The sequence below is a fragment of the Megalops cyprinoides genome, chromosome 3 (genome assembly GCF_013368585.1).
Source record: "Megalops cyprinoides isolate fMegCyp1 chromosome 3, fMegCyp1.pri, whole genome shotgun sequence".
Lineage (NCBI taxonomy): Eukaryota > Metazoa > Chordata > Actinopteri > Elopiformes > Megalopidae > Megalops > Megalops cyprinoides.
Genome location: NC_050585.1, coordinates 50252969 through 50275900, shown reverse-complemented (window position 1 = coordinate 50275900; position 22932 = coordinate 50252969). Strand labels below are relative to the sequence as shown.

The window sequence follows — 22932 nt, the reverse complement described above, 5'->3', positions numbered from 1 at the left end:
GCGATTCTGTCTGTGAAGAACAGAGTGAAGGTTTTGTTTTGTAAACGTGAATCCCACCACCGCAGCTGCGTGGAACAGACGAATCTGTAGTATCGATCAGCAGCCACGTTCCTGTTTGTACTGTGTTTCCGAGTGACGTGTGCTCTTTGTACCGTGCGCCTAGGGTTCGGAGTGGAACGCGTCCAACTTGGAGGAACTTCAGACCAGTGGGTGAGTGCAGCCTCTTCCCTCTCTGGCTTTTTTTTTTTTTTTTTTAACTTTAACACTTGTTGGACTTTCCATTGTGATATCATGCGCTATTAGTCAAGCTCTCTCTCTCTCTCTCTCTTCCATGGAACAGGGTGAGGTACATCCTGAATGTTACGCGGGAAATCGACAACTTCTTCCCGGGCCTGTTCGAGTACCACAACATCCGCGTGTACGACGAGGAGGCCACCGACCTGCTAGCTTACTGGAACGACACGTACAAGTTCATCTCAAAAGCCAAGTGAGGATACTGTGTGTGTGTCTGTGTGTGTGTCTGTGTGTGTGTGAGAGAGACAGAGAGACAGAGATTGCTTTTCTGTGCTGTAATTTCTCAGCTTATCTACCTCTGTTACATAATTATATCTGTCTATTGCCAATTCTAACCAGCTGAGTATTTAAATAAGACAAAAGTATTTTCAAGAAGTTATCTTTTCCGTGTGGGATTCAACACTTGGCATTATTTTAATTAAGGCCTCCTTTCCTCTTAATTACATGAACACTTTTCTGTGGTGTTATTTGAAATAACCACAGAGAACGAAGTAAGTGAAACTGAGAACTGAAACTAGACAGGCTGATCCTTTCAGCAAATGTTAATCCTCGGAATTAACTCTTCAAAATGCTGTCTGTTTACACTACCGAAGGAGATAAGAGGGACCTTTTGATGTGAGCACAAGTTCCTGTGGAATTAAAATGAATGGAAATGACTCTCCCATGTTTGAATCATGTGCACATTGATTGAATAGGTGTCATTTACCTTGTACACTTGATGTATTTACTTGAACTCATAGCTCTGAATACAGGGCATTAATATATTTTAGCACTCATCAGGAAGTCTAGGATCTGTTCTTGGCTACATAAATATATCGGCCAATAATTACTATGCCCCAGAAGACTGAACGATACATGCTCTCACTCTGAGCAGGGCCAGTACCTAACTCAGTTCCCTGTCTGCAAGCCACGAGGCTCACAGGAATAATAGGCTGTTGAATCAGCACATCCCCCAAGTGCAGTGGCGCTCTTTAAGCAATCAGTAAAATGGCAGTTACCCAGTGAATCTGCGACACCTTCCCCCTCCATTTTGTAGTCTGTTTGTCAGAGAAACGCATCAGAATGCAAAGTCATGTCTGCCCGGCGCTGCTCGTTTACGGGAACCGAGCGAAAGACGACTTCCTTATTCCTGGCTAAACGGAGCTGGGAAAAAAACAAGCGGCTTCTGTTTTGCCACGCGGTCAGAGAGCGGGGCACAGAGGCCGGCGGCGGCGCTGGCTGAGATACGCCGGGGGGGGGGGGGGGGGGGGCGTAAGCAGAGCGCAGACCGCGGCCTCGCGGCGGTGTGGCTGGAGCCGGGCCGCTGCGGACGTGTCGTGTCTTTCCTGCAGCGTGTGTAAGCCTCTGCCGCTGAGGGCGATTCCTCCTCCGCGTGTGTGCCTGAATGTGCATGAACGTGTCTGCACTCGGCTACCGCACCACTTCCCTTTGTGTAAATCTGGCTTAAATGCTTACCTCTCTCTCCTTCTCTCCCTCTCTCCTCTCTCCTTCCCTCTCTCCCTCTCTCCCTCTCTCCCCTTCCCTCTCTCCCTCTCTCTCTCTCTCCTTCTCTCCCTCTCTCCTTCTCTCTCCTTCTCTCTCTCCCTCTCTCCCTCCTTCTCCCTCTCTCCCTCCTTCTCCCTCTCCTTCTCTCTCCTTCCCTCTCCCTCTCCCTCTCCCTCTCCCTCTCCCTCTCCCTCTCCCTCTCCCTCTCCCTCTCCTTCTCTCTCCTTCTCTCTCCTTCTCTCTCCTTCCCTCTCTCCCTCCCTCTCTCCCTCTCTCCCTCTCCCTCTCCCTCTCCCTCTCCCTCTCTCCTTCTCTCCCTCCCTCTCTCCTTCCTTCTCTCCCTCTCTCCCTCTCTCCATCTCTCCCTCCCTCTCCCTCTTCGCAGGAAAGCGGGTGTGAAGTGCCTGGTGCACTGCAAGATGGGCGTGAGCCGGTCGGCCTCCACGGTCATCGCCTACGCCATGAAGGAGTACGGCTGGGACCTGGAGCAGGCCTTCGACTACGTCAAGGAGCGGCGCGGCGTCACCAAGCCCAACCCCTCCTTCATGCGGCAGCTGGAGGAGTACCAGGGCATCCTGCTGGCCAGGTAACCCGGCCCCGCCCCCACCTACGCCGCGGGTCACAGCCGCTGAGCCGTGCCCTGTTTAACGGGCCTGGCTGTTTCGGAATAAGTCTGCATTTCCTGGTCGTGGGGGGGTAGTCGTCCTTGCGCGCTACAGTTTTTATATTACTTTATTGGCATTTAGTAGACGCTCTTATCCAGAGCGGCTTAGATCAGTTAGCTTTTATTTATTTATTTATTTATTTTTTTTACACACAATGTTATCCATTTATACAGCTGGATATTTACTGAGGCAACTGTGGGTTAAGTACCTTGCCCAAGGGTACAGCAGCAGTGCCGAACCGGCAGCCTTATTTGTCCTGCTCCTTAACCACTATGCTACACTGTGCATGTTCTATAAGGAGATTCTCAGCGTGTGGAGTAGCAGTACAGTCTAAACCGGTGCACTGTACAGGCCTGCCCCCATGCATTCAGGCTCTCCCCTCTGCTCGTTCCTGCCGATGTGTGAAACCGCACCTTAATTCCACACACATCAGTCAGAAGAAGCCAGGCCGACGCGCCCGGGAGCGTCAGGAAATGTCTGCTCTGCACAGAAGCAAACTGTACACACCGGGGGGAAGATAATGTAAAATAATATAAGTTAATTATTATCATTATTTTTTTTGCTTGGCAGGCGGCCTTGTCCAGAGTGATTTACTTAGTTCATATATCATCTATTTATACAGCTAGGCATTTACTGAAGCAATTCGGGTTAAGCTCCTTGCTCAAGGGTACAACAGTAGAGCACCACCTGGGAATCAAACTGGCAAGACCTGCTCTTCAAACACTACCCCACCCTGCTGCTATACATAGCCCTTCTCAATCCGTGCACTCAAAGCAGCCCATAAACACAACCCAAAATCACAAGTGTTACGCTGTTGTTGTACGCAGTGACAGTGTAATTACCCGGCCTGTGGATGGCTGATGTTTTGTATCTGGGACTTAAGTGTCAAAGCTCAGTGTTAATCTCTGTCCCTGTTTCTCTCTGCCCCTTTGTACCTGCAGTAAACAAAGGCACAACAAGCTGTGGCGCTCCCACTCGGACAGCGACCTGTCCGAGCGTCACGAGCCGCTATGCAAGACCCCGCACACGCTGGGCCGCTCGGACCCCCACAACAACAACAACAACGCCCCGCCCTCGCTGCAGGACTTCCTGGGCGTGGCCGACCTGCAGGCCCTCACTGCCAACGCCGAGGCCAGCACGGCCGGCACTCTGCTCTCCGACGCCCGCGCGGACCCGCAGACGAACTCGAACCGCCCCGATCTCCCGGCGCCCAACGGCGTCTGCGGCTCGGAAGAGAACCTCTCTCCCACTCTGCCTCCTCTGGAGGACCTCCCTGCGCTGCCCAGGCCGCAGGCGGCCACCGTGGTGCCCGAAGAGAGAGTGGACAATTCCTTATTAACCGTAGCGGTAACCGTGCCGCTTGGGAACCCCCACCCGCCCCCTTCGTTGACTCTCCTGCCCCCCTCTCCCTCCCCAAGTGCTGAACTGAAACTGGAAGCCCCTGAACTACTGCCGTTGAGTGAAGCCCCGTCAGAGCTGTCCGCCTCTGTGCCTGAGGAAAAACCTGATGCACTGCAGCTGTCCTTGCCCGTACTTGAGCTGACGAGGGGCGCGGAGCCACCCTCTCACGCTGAAGGACCCCACGAGCTGTCCGTGCTGGTGCCTGACCACAGAGGAGGTGGCATCTCAGAACCTCTGGGGAAACTTGAGCCAATCATCCAGCATAACCCTTCAGAACCTCATTTGGTGCTGGGACCTCAGACCAACGACGACAACAACAATCCCAGCGGTGCGGAACTGCAGACTGTTGCAGCCTTACCCGTTGGTGCTGGGTCCGCGGCTCTCAGCGCGGATAGGATTGACTTTTTCAGCGCTCGGGAGAAATTCCTAGGCTTGTCTCAGGAGGGTGCTGCTCACTCGCATTCTGAACAGGCACTTCCGCAGACGCCTCAGCCTAAGTGTCCGAGCCAGGAGCTGCAGCCGGGGCCCCTGGAGGACCCCAGTGGCACCCCAGCCGCTGAGGAGGGCCAGAGAAAGGTGAGAGTGCAGATTCACTGCTGCCATACTGTTGCCATTCTCTGTGATTTAGCTTCCTGATCATTTGAGTGACAGAGAGGGTGTCAGATAGTAGTACATACAATAAAAACATGAAAGAATACTCAAGACACAGAAAGAATTTACAGTGGACTTGTACTGGAAGGCCTTCCTTTAGATAAAGACTGATTTATTTGTACAGCAGTGCCACCCACCAGACTAGAAAAAAGTCCTTTTTTTAATAACTACAACTTTTATAACTACACCTGTGAGGTACAGTTATTTCAGTGTGGCTCTTCATGTCTCTCTTCCTCTCTTTCCTGCTCTCCCTCCTTCCCCTCCCCTGATCAGGGCTCCGCTCAGCCGGAGGAGACGGCAGACAGCAGCTGTGGAGTCAGAGCGGCCCAGAGGGCTCAGCAGGAGAACGGTGTGTGTGTCCGCCACATCGTCACAGAGCTGGAGTCCATATCGCAGACCGCGGCGGGAACGCCGGCAGCCCAGCGGAAGAGGGAGGACGGGGAGGGCGAGGCGGGGGCAGCGGAGGTCCTGCCGGGCTCCCCCTCGCCCCCGTCCCAGCCGGGCTCGCCCTCCACCCCTCCGTGCGAGTGGCCACCGGGGTCCGTGCGCCGTGTCACCAAGCAGCTGGAGCAGCGGCTGAGGCAGGAGCTGGACTGCGCCCCCGCGGCGTCACCGCCCCCCCCCTCCGAACCGCGCCGCCCCCGCCTGCCCACGCTCGGCAGGGATCGCCCCAAGAGGCGCGCCTCCTCCCCCGAGCACCCCCCCACGGATCCGGGGGCAGAGGGCGAGGAGGACGAGCGGGGCCGGGTGGAGCAGGACGGGAGGGGCTTCATCAAAGACACGCATGCCTCCCCTCACCCCGCCCCCGCCGCCCCCGAGCCCGACCCTTCCGGAAGCTTCCTGAAACTCGAAGGAGTGACAGAACTGGAGACGAACACAGACGGCCCCCCGCACAGCGGGGATCTGGAGCAGATCCAGGACACCCTCCGGGAGCTGCAGGCCTTCCTGCACGAGGGGGGGGCCCCGGAGGAGGAGCGGGCCCCCCCGAGCGCCGAGCCAGAGGGGCAGAGGGAGAGGGGCTGGGAGAGCGCGGCCCAGCGGGGGCCGGTGGAGATGGAGATCCGGATCCGCCAGGCGGGCCTGACGCTGCCCTCCCTCATGAAGCGCTCCGCCTCGCTGGCCAAGCTGGGCTGCCTGGAGCTCAACCCCGACGACCTCAGCGACTGGGACGCAGACTCGCCCCCCCCCCAGTCCCAGCAGCTCGCCTCCCCGCCCCCCTCCCACCCCCACGCCGCTCCCGACGACGCCTCCAAAAAGCAGCGCGTTCTCCCCCTCAGCGGGCCCGGCGCCTCCCCTCCCCCGTCCCCGACCCGTCGCCCCCGGGCGCAGGAGTGCGTCAGGACGGGGGCGCCCTCGCCCCCACCCTCCCTCCCCGCCCAGCGCAGGCGGAGGAGCGGCCCGCAGGACGCTGACCGCTCCCAGGCCCCGCCCCTCGTCTCCGTGGCGACGCGTCAGCAGCACGGCAGGACACACCCCCTGCGCCGGCTCAAGAAACTGGCCGACAAAAGCCAGACGCACAGCTTCCTGTACAGCACCATGTGACCCCGGCTGCATAGGGCTGGCGGCGTGTGAGAGACAGGCCCGTGACTGCACACTACCCCACAAACTCCGGCAGCGTCCAGTCCACACTGAAACCGCGCAAAAAATCACCACAGAATCAGCACACATTCAGGTACCAGTGTCCGCACCAGGCGAGAGAGAACCGCCGCAGAACCAGAAGTGACAGCCGACTGTTGCCTTCGCCTTTTTTGACTTTGCTTCTTACTGGTCACGTGCAGTGAGAGAGGCCGTCTTTCAGTGATGTGATTGGATACTTCGGCAACTGTTGCCTCCCCCCTTTCCCCCCTTCTTTCTCAACCCTGACGTGGACTACTTCATCCGTTCCTGTTGACTTTAAAAATCGGTCTGTCGCTTGCTTGCATTTGGTTTGGACGCCCCTAAACTATTACCGACTGTGTGTGTGTTTGGGATAGTGTGTCTGTACGGAGTTTTGTTTTGGCCTTTGTGTGGGCCGGTGCATATGTGTGCTTAGTGTGTGGGAGTGTGTGTATGTGAGAGAGAGAGAGATTGGGACTGTATGTGTGTTTAGTTGTGTGTAGCTGTGCGTCTAGGACACTGTTTGCTGTATGGGGCTGTCGATGTTCGGAGGACAGACTGACCGGGTGCATTTGTACATTAATGCTGTTTCCCCTTCAGGGTTTTTGTAAAAAATCAAATGAGCAGATTAGGGGTCTTGTTTCTCAGACATGCACTTTACTCTTTTTTTTTTTTTCATTTTTATATGTATGTTTGTATCTGGGAAGCATGTTCACTGTGTGTTGAGGGTAGCCTGTCTGAGTGTGTAATTTTGTGTGCGCAGTACATTAACAGAAATGTAAGTGAACTCTTCATTTTAAAATCTGAAAAGTTAATATTTTCTTTTTTTATCCTGTTTTAGCTGTGAACATTAAAGACACAAATGAAAAATGAGATCTTTGTTTTTATGTCTTTTCTTAATGGAAGTAACGACGAATTTTGGTACAGCTGAAAAACACTTTAAAAATTAGATGAATGGTGTTCTGCATTCCGGCATCAAAGGAAAAATCCATTCAACTCCGCTTTCTCGAGATATGAGCGGCAGTGAATAACAGTGGCCACTAGATGGCGGAAAAGCCCATCTTACCGAACACATGGTCCTGGAACACGCTTTGAAGCGGTGCCTCTGAATACAGTACACTGTATCACCGGGATTTAGGACCCTGCCAGACCACATTCAAGAAGATAAGATTTTTTTTTCTTTAAAAACGGCTTTAGGACTGCAATACTTGACAATATAAATTGTCGCACATTTACATAAGACGTCACTGATGTATTCCTGTACTCTTGGCTCATAATGTGTCAATTATTGATGAATGTCAAATCTCACGTCACTTTTCTACTGTCATACCTCCATCAGATACACCTTTTTCTCTCATACCAGTTATAACAATTCTACCCCCTGCAATACCTCAGATATGCATACAGATATTTATTTTTACTATTTTCCACATTTTTAATAACATTAAAGACGTCAAAACCATGAAATAACACAAACAGAATTATGCAGCGACCAAAAACATATTTTAGATTCATCAAAATAACCCAAAAAATTTTTGGAAGGAAATTCACACGTAGGCATCAACTTCAGTATTCATATTTGTCTGTGGACAGAATTTCAAGCATTTAAGCATAAGTCTAGATCTAAATGTCTTCGAAAGCATGTTTCCCAATATCTTAATCAGGTGTGTCCACACTTTCGACGGGTACTGTAAACACTACACTAAAGCGAGAACAACTTATTTTAAAGGCCGGCCTGTCAGAATGACCACGGAATGCGACTGCTTCTTGAACTTTCCTAAAGCTTTAAAACACGCTTGATTCCAGCCTGCTCCTGGTCACCGGAGCGGTTAGTGCGCGTTTGCGCCGGGTCCGGTCTCCATGCGCTCTGCGCTCGGTAGCGCCTGACGTCAGGCACGGTCCCCTGCAATCTTTAGCTGTGTCACTGACACGAGACCCAGGCCAACATCGCCAGGGCCGCTTCGGAAAATAGACTCATCTGCCTTGATCCGCCGCTTATCCGGCTATCCATACCCCTCCCCTTTCTCCTCCTCTGTCCCCCAATCTCCAGTCGCCCTCTGCGCTGTCAACGGCACGTAGTTGAAACTCAGACCTGCCCGGAGATCTGCCACCAAACACATCAAACTGGAATACTGGGGCCGTGCTGCGAGAGTAAACCAATAAAGGGAAGGAATTACAACAGCGCCGAGGGACAAAGTAGTCGAGGAGGGAGAAAAGCAGCGGAGATACCCGTAAATATTCCAAAAACCGAGGTGAGTTTTATGAATTCGAGGTGTACATACTTATGAGCGTCATTGCAGGGGGGGTTGAAATATATAAGCATAAATCTTTGTCCGCTGCGTCGTAATGTTGTGTGTGTAGGGACATAAACGAGGTATGAAGTACGTCAATTTTGACATTATGACTGCGCACTTTTTCGTACAGTATAGCTGCACCGTAGCCTACTCTCCTAAATGGAGCACGTCGGGCTGTCCCAGCTAGGGCACGGAAGAGTTGCGCTCTCAACCGTGGCCGGTATCCAGGTGCGTTTGTTGAGGGAGGGGAGGCCGGGGGACCGTTATTACCCTTTATTGGAGGCTATAATTCTGCTTTATTGCCCGCTAGAGGGGTTGCGTGGGGGTTGGGGGTGAGGAGGAGGAGGGGGGCGAGATTGGTAAATCCGTATCATCGACTCCGCTGGGGAATGGAGAGGGAGAGACAGGGGCTGAGACTGGCATTTCTATATTAGGAAAGTGACCATACCATTCTCTCCTTCTCTCTGACTCGCACTAAGCTCTGTGAGAGCAGCCCCCTGACAGCCTGGCTTTTCCTAACTTCTGGCTTTTAGGCAGCGCTAACACAAGACAGCAAAAGCATTGGTAATATTTATACTGGTTTTAGGTTATTTCAAACTAGGCTGCATTGAGTGAACCTGTGAATGTTCTGCCCCTTGGATTAATCTCTCTAACTCTGAAAGTTACATTTTGCCAAATGTATTCAAACAGAACCCTAATATGTTGGGTTTGGGACATCTAAGTTTTTGAGTAGGTCATTCAGCCTCAATGAAGCTGAGCTGTACTGTCACTCGGTGCGGGCCCTGGTGCTGTGCAATAAATACGTGTCATATCAAACTCCATTGCAGTCTTAAGGCTTACTGTGGAACTGACATACAGTACACGCCACTTTTTACACTTCACGCCATTGTATAGGTGTTTCAGTCTAAAAGAAGGCCTTCAGCGTGGCCTGCTGAGGCCAGCAAATTGACCACTAGAGAAATATTCAGGCCCACCTATGCTATTCATGTCTGTGATAATAGGTATATTCAACATGTTCACATAATCAGAGGGAGAGGCAGCTGAGTATGCTGAATATTAGGAGTCATTTTTTTTTTTAACTCATATGGTTTATTTGCATGCACTTAATCAAGTCTTTGTGAGTTGCTACACCTTAACCTTACAGTGGTGTGGCTCTCCAGAAGACAAGATTTCAGTCAGTATCCAGCCCCATTGCTTTTTTTAATTTGTTTCTTTGTTTGTTTCTATGTCTGGGTCTGTCTCTTACCCTCGTGCCTCCCTTGGTCCACCTTTAGCATGCGCCCGCTCATCACTGCTGTACGGAAAGATTTGGGCTATGTGTGTGACACAACAGACAACTATTAATATCTGTCCTCATGGTAATCAAAGCTTTAGAATGTGTCTCCTGTGTGGGCACTGTCCTAGCTATCCTGGGCGCACGCTTGCCTTAACAGAAAAACAACACGTTGCGACACAACAGTCCCCGCCACGCCTTCATTATGACCTACTGTACACGCACATCGAACAGGGTGCCGTGGCCAGTGACTGTGCAGTTTGTCACCGTTCAGCAAAATTGAAGCAAGAATTTTGGTCGCACTGTCATTTGCCAACAGGTCCTGTGAACCATCTACAAGTAGCAAGGTCTTTTGATCCATTGTAACGGTGGATAATATTTCAGATTTTAAGTTAATATTGTTAGCCATCTACAAAAAGAAGACCTCCCATAGCTAGTTCCAGCAAAAGATCTGATGTATTGTGTAAGGGCTATAGCTAGCTATTCATTAGCTATAACATTTTCAAGTGTTTTGCATGATGTATATGGATAATTTGTGATTATTTTTTTTTACATCACTACTCTTTTTACTAAAGATAAGATGTTCAGGAATGAAGCCCACTTAAGCTTAAATATTGGAGAACTGTGAGTTTCAGACCAATATCCACAACAGATTTCCCTCCAATTTAAGTCACAGACGGCTAGCGTGGCGGACATTATTAGATTACATATTCGCTTGGCAGGCACCTTTATGAGGGATTGCACATTATACATTCACGTGTACGGCTGGATAGTAGCTGGGTGTAAACGTGTAACATCAGCATCTCACACAGGATACAAACCTGTCCTCTAACTCCCATGTTACAAGTGACAGTAGCTGGTTCATCACTGACTGATTCAAAAGCTTGAAAGCTTTAGTATTTCATGCAGTGACTTTCTGAGTTTGATACTGAACAAAGTGATTGGTCTGAAGCTAACCTAATATAAAATGTCCCCAGAAATTCATTTCTTGAATGTCTTTAACGCAGGAGTTTTGCATATATGACACATTTTCATTTTAGTTTTGTTTGAGGAAACTAGAAATATGTACATTGGAATTAAAAGTTGGCTCAAATTTGTTGTTAAAGTGGCTTGAATATGTTGGCTTGAATGGTGGCTTGAATTTGTTGTTAAAGATGAAGTCCCTTTACATTTCCACTAAGATGAATCATCTCCCCTGCCATCAGACCTCACCTTACATGGGTGTCAGCTTATCAAGAAGTGACAGTCCTATCCATCTCTGTTTTTTCCATGAATCAAGGAAACAATAAAGTTTTATATTTTAAAATATATTCCCATCACATGATCTTGTCCCTCCAACCAGAGAGACTTTTGCCCTCCATCTGCTTAATGGAAATCTGGACTGACACAACTGTAGTGGGTTGAGCAGGTCCAGTATACATGGAATATGTTCATGACAACATCCTGTAAGGTGCTGGTTGTCATTTAAATTTCACCAAGAGAAATATATTAATTATTCATAAGTTATATAACAGTGAGGCTGGCAAATGTGTGTTTGTGGTCTCTCCTCATACATAAGAGCCAGTAGCTGTATGGATCTCCATTCGTATCCTCTATGTCTGTTCCATAATTTCTGTGATCTGATTACTCAGTAAAAGAGTTTACCTGCTCTGCTGAATACCCTGTACCTCACTTACTGTACCTCACTTACTGATGCCTTACTGTCACTTACAGTAACACTGTTATCCTCTGAATGCTTTTGGTTTCTGATGTGATGTGAACAATGGAAGATATCTGCAAAATACAAGCTGCGTATGTGTATTGCCAGACCTGCTTCCTTTTCTGTCACTCCTCACACAGCACAGCTAGAATAGTTTGGTTTCCTAAGATGTCACAGTTTTTTTGGTCATTTCAAGTCAAGAGTCAACAGAGGAGAGACACAGAGAGTCAACTGTAAACAGAATTTCTCATTCCATAAAGAGACTGTGTGGATTTAAGTTTTTATCAGCATGTAAATACGTCTCGTTAAAATATTATTATTCATAGTAGGGGTAGTAGTAGTCATTTTGGAAACGCATAGTTTCTCTTCCATCCATGTTTATAATGTAAGGAAATTGAAACAACTTGTTATAATTGTTTTTTTTTTTCCATTGTCATATTGCTATTTCAAATCAGTTTTTTTTTTCAATCTTACTCTTGATTGTGGCAGCCACGTGTTTATTTGTGGAGCAAGAGCTTCTAAACATATAAAGTATGTCACATGTCTGGCCAATTCTGTTCTGCTGTATCACATGTCTGGCCAATTCTGTTCTGGGACAAACAAAGTTGGCAAGACACCTACCACCCAAAATCATCCCAAGTCAAAATGTTAGAACATAGGGATTAGGACTTGGTTATACTTCTTTATGATGCCAGTGAAACTAGAATGGACTTGGATTCTAAATTCTACAAAATGACAGTGTTTACTTGCGTACTTCTATATGCCCTAAGTGCCAGCTCTCCTTTCCTTTCTGACTTTGGGCTACCAGCACTAATGTCACAGATGTGGCATTTTTTCCCTTGTATTGTATTGTTGGGCTGATGTGCTGCCAAAATAATATATGTATTTTCTGGTGAATGAACTACTTTATGTGTTCATTACATTATATTCATTTAGCAGAAACTCTTATGCAGAGCGACTTCCAGTGTATCCATTCAAACTGAATTAGCAGAAGTGTCAGCCCAGGCAAACTACACTCCCAGACCAGTGAGAGTGAGCATAACACTATTGTGTAATTTCAATGTGTGGATTCAAAGTAAAGTAAATTTCAAAACTGAAATTCATTTCAGTCTCCCTTTCTCTCTCTCTCTCTCTCTCTCTCTCTCTCATTCACTCTCTCCCTCTCTCTCTGTCCCTGTTTCTCCCTCAATCTCTCACTGTTTCTCCCTCTATCTATCCCTGATTATCTCTCTCCCTCTCCCTCCCTCCCTCCCTCTCTCTCTCTTTCTCTCCCTCTCTCTCTCTCTCTCTCTATCCCTCCCTCTCTCTCTCTTTCTCTCTCTCTCTCCCCCTCTCCCCCCCCCCCCCTCAGGAGCAATGAGTCGCAGCATAGTGCGCCAGAGTAAGTTCAGGCACGTCTTCGGCCAGGGGGCGAAGGCGGAGCAGTGCTACGATGACATCCGCGTCTCCAAGGTGACGTGGGACAGCTCCTTCTGCGCCGTCAACCCCAAGTTCCTGGCCGTCATTGTGGAATCGAGCGGCGGGGGGGCCTTTCTGGTGCTGCCCCTCTCCAAGGTAATGGGGGGGGGGGGGGGGGGGAAGTTTGGCAGAACAAGGGGTAGAGTTTTCAGCTTAAAGAAGGGCGTGCCTCTTGCCAAAGGCCATCTATCACAGCCTGTGGATCCACTGTCTTCACTGAATGGAGGCCAAGAGCCTTGCCAGAGCACTGCACTGCTGATTCTGCTGATTCTGCGGCCTGCTCGTTTACACAGAACCAGAGCTGTTTAAATGAATAAAGCGTCTCTTCAAATAAGCCAACAATGCTGTCTGAAGTTCTGTTATACTATCCTGTCCAAGACGCTGCCCTCAGTGGATGTAAAGGCAAGGAGCAGGAACAGGTTTTGCGTTTGAATTTGGGTACATCTTCAGATTTGATCCTATCCAATATGGCCGCTTCTGTCCCGCGTGTGCTTGGCCGTTGCTGTTCTTGAGTTGAAATACCCTCTTCATGCTGCTCCTGTGGATCAGAGCGGCTGGGCGTGGCTTCCTCTGTGTGTCTGCCTCGCACCTGTGCGTCCGTTTGGAGCCGTTCTCACCGCGTGTCTGAGTGGGCGCTTTGTCCGGCGTGGCTGGCGACGCTGGCTGCTAGCGCACAGCTGAGGGCAGAACAAGTGTCTGTGTGTTTGTTCAGGAGCCCTGGTCCTCTCCCACCCCCACAGACCCCCCCCCCCCTCAGAGCCTCCAGAGCCTCCAGTTTCAGACCCGCACCAGTTTGTGGAACGTGGAGACAGGAGACAAGGCCTAAGGCTGAGACACAAGGCAGGGCCTCTGGCTTAGTGCGCTTGTGGCAGAGTGTGTAAAACTCTTAATTTGTGTGACAAACCCTAATAAGAGGCATTAAGGTATTAATGTTGAAATACACTGTATATACTGTGAGCACACAGCGTTAAGCAGGCAGCTGTAGTTCCCTCATTTCACCTCTTTAATGAATTGGAGCAGATGTAAAACTGTAGACTGAACTTTCTGGCTATAAATACATCATGAATGTGATCAGAGGAAGATGAACATGGATTTACTTTCAAAGGGAATAATCTCAGTATTGCTCTGACAGGTCCTGAAATGTTCACAGATTAGCTCTGTCATGCTGTACCAGAGGGCTTGGTGAAGGCCTATGCACATCTACGTTGGCGTTCTTTGCCGCTGAATAGCCTTTTCTGCCTCTTTCTGTCCTTCTCTCTCCTCATCTCCCTCTTGAATTCCCTCTCAGTGCCCCTGTCTGTGCAGTGGAAAGATATCACTGAGTTTGGGATGGGTGCTATAAATACTCACCTAACCACCACTACCCCTGTCGCCTGCCCCATGTTCAATCCACCACCAGCAAAAAGAAAAACTCCCCTTTCATCGCCTCATCACCAGGCTATAAATAAACCCCCTGGGCACTGGGGTTGGGGGGTTGGGGGGCTGGGGGGGGAGGGGAACCGGCTCTGTAACAGACACATGTTCACACTGACAGACAGGAATAGGTGGCATTGCAAGGAAATGACATCAGTGATCAGGGATGACAGGCAGCTGTGATGGCCACTTGAGGGAATTATGGGAGTTGACAGGGCTATCTCTCTCCTGCTGAGAGAGGTGCATTTAGGGATAGCAGTGTGGAGGACTCTGCATACATTCTCAGTATGTATGAGTAGACTGTGCATTCTGAGTGTAATACCTAGCGAGTTTGAATGTGGAGTGTGTATGTATGTTTGTGTGATGTTTTCAATCTAAGGCACATACAATTTCTTGCCCGTCCTCATATAAGAAAATGACTGTGTTGCTGCTATTTAAGTTTAAAGTTTAAGTAATGAATAGATTAACTAGGTAGATTAAACATCTAAACCAACACATAAAATATCAATGGTGCGCCCAAAGTGGCTTGGTCGCCTAACGTGCTTATTCCAAGCGTAGGCTGAGTTCTGTGTTTTGGATCTGTGTTTAGTCTGGGCTGTGTTGTTTACCAACATTAACCTGAGTCTGCGGATAGCGAGAAACAATTGGGATCGTTCCATTGTGGTCAACCAGGCTTCCCTTGTGCCACCAATCCTACACCCTGCATCTATGATTTGCTCAGGGGGATGTCAGGGAGATGCACCTATGCTCCGTTCGGTGTCCGCTCTACTGGTGTACTCTGGGAATTGTAGTGTGAAAAAGAGTCAGGGTTTGAGTGCATGTATCACTGTATTTCATTTGCTATGCCCCTGCACTCCTCTATGGGTCTGGAGGATGTCACAGTGATATGAGCCTACACAACCAGTCATTCCATAGTGGATGCAGAGAGTAGTAAAGAAAGCAAACTACCATTGGCAATAGAAGTTTGTGTTTCACATCCCAAAGGAACAATAATGTACAACAATAATTTTGATACTTTAACATTCAGATACATCGTTTGGGCTAAACTGTACAGTCATATTTCATTATTTGCAGAGACCCATTGGTATGAAAATGTTGCGAGTGAAGCAAGAAGGACGAATTGCTCAGTTAACTAACTCCGGACAAAAATGGTTCAACTAAGTGCTCTGACATCTCTAGTAAACGCATCAATTATTGAGTGCATTGCTCTGACCGAGGTCAGCTGAGTATGTAGTTGTTTTATGTGTGCTGCATGAGGCAGTGTGTGTGTGTGTGTGTGTGTGTGTGTGTGTGTGTGTGTGTGAGCTGCAGGTATCCTGTCCATGTAACACTCTCAGAATTTCGGGTGTTGTACTCTTTTTCAGACAGGTCGCGTGGACAAGAACTACCCGCTGGTGGTGGGGCACACAGGCCCCGTCCTGGACATCGACTGGTGCCCTCACAACGACAACATCCTGGCCAGCTGCTCCGAGGACTGCACTGCCATGGTAATCAGCCTAATCGATCGCCCAGTCGAACCGAATATCAGCGTAGCGCCGCTCATTACAGCGCAAGCGCTGCAGTGAAGCACGAAGGCTTTATCAATGATAGCAACAGGCCTGTTGATTCCAGCTGTATTTTGTTCGTTGTCATGTAGCGGCCATCTGTCTTGATGTTGAAGCGCAAGGGCACCTTGGGCCCAGCGCTCCCTCTTTCTCCCTCTCTCCCAGCCCAGAGGTTGCCATGTTATTGTTGGGCAGCTGTTGCCGTGTGAGCCTCTTGTTGCTGCTGTTGTTGACAGAGCTATTAAGGGGAAACCAGCGACCGGCAACCGCAGCGACACTCGTTGTTAACGCACTGACTCTGGCGGACTGGAATAGATTCAGACACGCACACGCTGGGACATTCGGAGAAATAAGAGCAGAGAGATACGCGGACACACACGCACCCACAGAAATACACACACACACACACGCACCTTTTCAGGTACAGAATGGTTTAATGAGCTCCTCCGTGATGAAATGTACTCTTGGGTCAGTTATGCAAGTTGTTAAATTTTGATTGGGGGTGATTGTGCAGGTACCAATGAGCACAATACTGATACACTGAAAGAGAAAGAGAAAACAGCAAATACTCACATACACAGGCATCCCACTCATGTTAGCCATGTCTGCTATTTATGGGCAATGCAGCTGGTAGACAATGTAGGCTGTGTGTTTGTCTTGCTTTAAAAGGGGGAGCAGAACATCGGGGAAGATGATGTGCACGCATGTGTGTATCCCTCTGTGTGTGTGTGTGTGTGTGTGTGTGTGTGTGTGTGTGTGTGTGTACGTGCATGTGTGCGTGCACGTGCGCGTGTGTGTGGGTGTCTGTGTGTGTCTGTGTGTGTGTATACATGCATGTGTGCGTGCGCGTGTGTGTGTGTGTGTACGTGCATGTGTGTGTATGTGTGTGTGTATGTGTATCTGTGTGTGTGTGTGTGTATCTGTGTGTGTGTGTGTCTGTGTGTGTGTATGTGTATCTGTGTGTGTGTGTGTGTGTGTGTGTGTGTGTGTGTGTCTGTGTGTGTGTATGTGTATCTGTGTGTGTGTGTACGTGCATGTATGCGTGCGCGCGTGTGTGTAGTATGCCCTTTTCGGGATGGGGAAGGGATAGGGTAATAGTTCTCCGCAGCTGTCCTGTCCCCACCAGCCTCATTGGCACGATGTGTGTGGAGCTGCTGCACAATTGTAATGTGACCCTTCGAATCCCAAGAAAGGATTATTGTGAATGCTCCTGCATTTCAGAGTGACTGGCAAGGGAAGGAGACGAGCTTCATGTCCTGATATAGCTCATTACCTAGAGGGACCGTTGGCATTAGCAATGCTTACAGATCCCCACTCATTGCTCCGTCTTGTTTTCTGAGTTTTTGAGCAAAGATGTGCATTTAGAGGAAACTGTAAGAAGCTAAGGGCATCTCCAATTGTCATTTTGCTCTGTTTATAATAATGATGACAATAATGAACAGTTACCATACCCTTTCTGAAACATGTCCCTTTCCCTGTGAAATTATAAAAAATACACCAATAGTAACAATAATAATGGATATATTTTAAGACTTCCAAAAAATAAAATGTCACTTAAGATGACTACTAAGGCCTAATTTGAAACTATTTCTATGTCGGGTTTGATCTAGAAGGATCCAGGCATCACTAACCTCACCACAAATACTGAAGGTGAAGTTAAATGCGTGAAGTTTACATTTAAATTAAATTTCCACACTTATTGTTTTGAAGAACCTTAAAAAATAAGGCTGTTAAGGTTCTTTAATTAAGACTTAATTAAGGCTGAGCCATCTGAGTGTTTAAATCTCTTTTCATAAATTATCAGCTTCTCTATCTTTGTTATTGTTTGTTGACCAAAAGAATACAGTTATGAATCTAGCTAAGACATTATTCAACAATTATATTACCTTCTTTGATTTGAACTTTGTAAAGTTACTTTGTGAAGGTGCTTTTCAGGTTTAAAGTCTCCCGTGAGGTTATCTTAATCACTTTCAAGATCAATCACCCAATCTTTCTTCTTTCTGTTTTGTAATGTGTTATTTAGAGAAACTATTTTTAGTTTAGAGTAATTAGAGTAATTATTCTAAATTTGCACCCCTAATAGCTCACAGTCCTACTCCATACTGCAGAGTGCTTGAATTCTGTCACTAAAATTAATGTTCAAGGGGGTGGATTTGACTTGGCAAGAACATCAGATGTATATAGCGTATATGTATGTATAAAGGTGGAAAAGCTAATGCTACATTAGGGAGTTGCCCATGTGCGGTGGCAGTTATTGCATTCGATCATTCACTCTCACAGCTCATGCATTTCTCCACGATAAAGGGTCAAGATTTTAACCTTTACACATTTGGTAGCCACTTATAACACTGAATACACAAAAATAGTTTTGTAATGTGATAGATCAGTTCTGTGCTTTCTATGTGGTCTACACCATGCCTAAGTCTGTAACGCCTAGAGGTTGGACCAGCATGAAACTGAATGGAAAGAAATATGTTCATGGCTTATATGTAATTGGCTGTATAATAAATTATAATAGACGACTGGTATACAATATGCTGTTGTATTATGTCTTATATTGTAATGTACTGTTACGATAAATTTTCTGTCTCTCTGTCTTGTTTACATTTACATTACATTTACATTTATTTATTTAGCAGACGCTTTTATCCAAAGCGACTTACAAAAGTGCATACAGTAGGTACAGCGACAGTACGGGGACAGGATGTGTACAGTTCCACAATGAGACAGTTCTCAGCTGAGAGCAAGGTCTGTTTGAGGACGCAGTACTATCAGATTTTTACAATTACAGCCTAAAGGGCAACTAGTACGATATACTTTCGAACGGCAAACTTCAACAACTTCAAACGGCACAATGAGCGTCAGGGTTAAGGCGGCAACAAGAGACAAAATTTAAAAGCACAATTTAAAAAGCACAGCAATTTACGACAGCACTGATGGGCGGGGGGGGGGGGGGGGGGCAGCAATTGTGTGCTGGGTCAGTCCAGGTAGAGTCTGAAGAGGTGCGTCTTCAGGCCCCGTCTGAAGGTTTGAGAACCTAAGTTTTTATGTCAGATAGACCCTTTGAAAACCACTTGGAGAGATGTTGGTATCTTTCACACTGTGTTTCGCCGTTGTGATTATGATGAGCTGCTTCGAGTCAACCATACAACCAATAAAATGTTTTTATTACATCATCCACATGGTAGAAAGCTGGGGCTGTTGCAGTTCATACATTTGAGCACTAGAGGGAAGCACCGTGTCATTTCTTTCTAAAATGTGGAAATTTTGCTTAAACCAAGGAGGTGGGTACAGCTCTTTTATTCTGCTGATCTTTCTGAATGCCAGTGTGATCAGTAGTGGTTTCCCTTTTTTCACTGTTCTGGCCACTGTAGTTGGGTAACTAGAGTTAGTGGATGTTTATGTTAGATAGGAAAATAACATAATTAATTAATACCTCCTTAATATCCCCAGTATTGGCACAAGGCAGATGACATTGCAGCATTAACATTTTATGATGTTAATTTTCTCCATTGAACTGACATTTTGTCAGTGATTTGGTCTGACTGCTGTTGTGTTGATCTCTGTTGATCTCTGTTTTTTGCTCAATATTTGTCCATTCGTTTTGGTCTGAAATGCAACCCTCCTGAAACACACTGTTGTGTGATGTTCATTTAGGTGTGGCAGATTCCTGACCACACCCCATCGCGACCGCTGTCAGAGCCCATAGTGACCCTGGAAGGGCACTCCAAACGCGTGGGAATCGTCAGCTGGCACCCAACGGCCCGGAACATTCTCCTCACCGCAGGTACGAACCCACCTGTACATACCTCCTCCCCAGGAGCACAGCCTCACCTGTACACACTTCCTCACAGAATGTGCACACTCACTTGTACGCACCTCCTTACCTTCATTCAGGTACACCCTCACTTCTGCACACTTCCTCACTGCAGGTACAAACTCACCAAGACATGCCTCTTCCTCGCAACCACCTTTGCCCTCACCTGCATGCACCAGCTCACTGCAGGTACACACTCACCTGTGCACACCTCCTCACTGCAGTTACACACTCCCCTGTGCACACCTCACTGTGCATACTTCTTACACAGCACAGCAGCCCCACAGCAACACCAAGCACCTCACGGGACCAAGATTACATTACATTACATTATTGGCATTTAGCAGACTCTTATCCAGAGCAACTTACATCAATTACAGGTTTTTATAATGTTATCCATTTATACAGCTGGATATTTACTCAGGCAATTGTGAGTTAAGTACATTGCCCAAGTGTCCTAGCAGGGAATGGAACCAGCTACCTTTTGGTTACGAGTCCTGCTCCTTAACCGTTATGCTACACTGCCGCCATAGATGACCATTTCCACAGGCATGCTTCAATTTGCCTACCTTCCAAGGGTTTCAAACAAAGAATTGCTAGCGATTAAAATTTTTGGATGAACATTTCCGGTATTCATTCAGGTGTCAGTATGCACGTACACAGCGTTGATTGGTGTGTGGTAAAGGCAGAGGCCTCTCTCCTCCAGGCAGCGATAACCTGATCATCATCTGGAACGTGGGAACGGGGGAGCCCCTGATCACCATGGACGACCATCCCGACCTCATCTACAACGTCAGCTGGAACCGCAACGGGAGCCTCTTCTGCACCACCTGCAAGGACCGCAGGCTCCGCGTCTGTGACCCCCGCAAGAGGGAGGTGGTGGCGGTAAGGAGCCGGGAGGGGGGGGGGAAGGAGTACAGGGGAGGGGGGCGGAGCCGATGAGCAGGAAGGGAGGGCCGGTTTGGGCTCTTTGTCCGTGACCTAGCCGTGTGATGCTAGCCTGGTCTTTTGCTGCGCCTCAACAGAGCGCTGTGATTGTGTGGCGTGCGTGTGTGTGCATGTAAGGCAATGTGGGGTGTAGCTGTCAGACAGCTCACCTCTTGGACCTCAGCTGGATGTGATGGTCATAGGTTTGGATTCCTGGAGTGACACTGCAGTAGTAACCTTCAGCACTGGAATGTTGCCTCAAATGCTCCAGTAAAAAAAAAAAAAAAAAATCAGCGTTGATGAAATGCCGCTAAATGTGCAAAAGTTTAAAATCTTGACCCTTTATCGTGGAGAAATGCATGAGCTGTGAGAGTGAATGATGGAATGCAATAACTGCAACTGCATGAGTGCAATTCCCTAATGTAGCATTAGCTTTTCCACTTCGGTTCTTTAGGGATGCAGTGTCTGTAGGTTTTCCTTCCACTCAAACACACTGAACCACCTGGTCCAACTAATCGTCATCTTAGATTGAACCAACCTGGCCAGTCTTCCCAGTTCTGAAAAGAGAACCTGCTAGACTGGAATCCCACCCTAGCAGGTAACCCCACTTATCACGAATGACAGCTTGCAAAGGTAACTGTATACTCATCCACTGCATGAGTTTGTTTTCGCTTTCGTTTTGCCTGCATCGTCCATATGGAGAAAGACACAGTACACGATAGCGGAGTTGTAAATGAGGAATGTGCCTGTACTGTACTGCTGTGGGGGGGGGGATACTGACCTGGGATCAGCCGCTTATTCTGCCTCTGTGGTGCGTGTCTGGTGTGTGTCAGGAGAGGCTGGCCCCTCACGAGGGCATCAGGCCTATGCGTGCCATCTTCACCAGGGACGGGAACATCTTCAGCACAGGCTTCACCCGCATGAGTCAGAGAGAGCTGGGTCTGTGGGATCCGGTAATACAGCCTCACACTGATACTCATACTGATACACACTCGCACTGATACTCATACTGATACAGCCTCACACTGATACTCATACTGATACGCACTCACACTTACACTCTGATACACACTCACAATGATACTCATACTGATACACACATACTTACACTCTGATACACACTCACACTGATACTCATACTGATACACACATACTTACACTCTGATACACACTCACACTGATACTCATACTGATACGCACTCACACTTACACTCTGATACACACTCACAATGATACTCATACTGATACACACATACTTACACTCTGATACACACTCACACTGATACTCATACTGATACGCACTCACATTTACAGCCTGATACACACCAACACTGATCCTGATACACACTAACACTGATACTGATACACACTCACACTGATACTCATACTGATACACACACACTTACACTCTGATACACACTCACACTGATACTCATACTGATACGCACTCACATTTACAGCCTGATACACACCAACACTGATCCTGATACACACTAACACTGATACTGATGCACACTCACACTGATACTCATACTGATACACACACACTTACACTCTGATACACACTCACAATGATACTCATACTGATACACACATACTTACACTCTGATACACACTCACACTGATATTCATACTGATACGCACTCACACTTACAGCCTGATACACACTAACACTGATCCTGATACACACTAACACTGATACTGATACACACACAGACTTACAGTCTGATACACACACACTGACTCTTACAGACTGATACGCACTCACACTTACAGCCTGATACACACTAACACTGATCCTGATACACACTAACACTGATCCTGATACACACTAACACTGATACTGATACACACACAGACTTACAGTCTGATACACACACACTGACTCTTACAGACTGATACACACTCACACTCACAGACTGATACACACATACTCACACCCTAATGCGCATTAACACTTGCACTGTAATACACACTGCATACTACATACTGCATACAGTATGTATATGAATACTATATGCATGTATGTGTATCTATATATGTAATGTATTATAATATTCAATTTAATAAAGATACATTTATTTACTTGCATTTATTTGGTCATTGTTGCTATAAAAATGTCTATTTAACCCTGAAGTGTAACATTCCTAAATGTGTTATTTTTTACCCCCCTTTGAAAGATCTCTTTTCCCTCTCATCTCACCCCTCCTCCTTTCTTTCCTTTCCCCTCTACCTCCTTTATATCCCCCTCATATCCACCCACTGCAGACAAATTTTGAGGAGCCCATCGCCCTGCTGGAAATGGACACAAGCAACGGAGTCCTCCTGCCTTTCTATGATGCTGACGCCAACATTGTTTACCTGTGCGGAAAGGTAACCTGTTCAGTCCTGAGTTCGTATTTCATGGGGCAGCAG

General features: G+C 47.7%; 2 protein-coding genes across 4 annotated transcripts in view; both read left to right on the top strand.

Moving 5' to 3' along the window:
• The window catches only part of LOC118775773 (protein phosphatase Slingshot homolog 2-like), a 36224-nt gene extending 29357 nt beyond the window's left edge, over positions 1-6867 (top strand). For both annotated transcript variants that reach the window (XM_036525870.1, XM_036525869.1), the window contains 5 exons: positions 164-210; positions 341-487; positions 2165-2365; positions 3386-4421; positions 4770-6867. In XM_036525870.1, coding sequence (XP_036381763.1) covers positions 164-210; positions 341-487; positions 2165-2365; positions 3386-4421; positions 4770-6038 — 2700 coding nt within the window. In that variant the 3' untranslated portion in view covers positions 6039-6867. The remainder of the gene's footprint in view (positions 1-163; positions 211-340; positions 488-2164; positions 2366-3385; positions 4422-4769) is intronic.
• A 1140-nt stretch (positions 6868-8007) lies between these two features.
• coro6 (coronin 6) overlaps positions 8008-22932 on the top strand; it is an 18926-nt gene continuing 4001 nt past the window's right edge. Inside the window, exons 1-7 of one of the 2 annotated variants that reach the window (XM_036525871.1) lie at positions 8008-8344; positions 12710-12912; positions 15594-15716; positions 19431-19560; positions 20297-20475; positions 21351-21470; positions 22786-22890. In XM_036525871.1, the coding sequence (XP_036381764.1) occupies positions 12715-12912; positions 15594-15716; positions 19431-19560; positions 20297-20475; positions 21351-21470; positions 22786-22890 (855 nt within the window). In that variant the 5' untranslated portion in view covers positions 8008-8344; positions 12710-12714. The remainder of the gene's footprint in view (positions 8345-12709; positions 12913-15593; positions 15717-19430; positions 19561-20296; positions 20476-21350; positions 21471-22785; positions 22891-22932) is intronic. The other variant, XM_036525872.1, reaches the window with a different exon arrangement.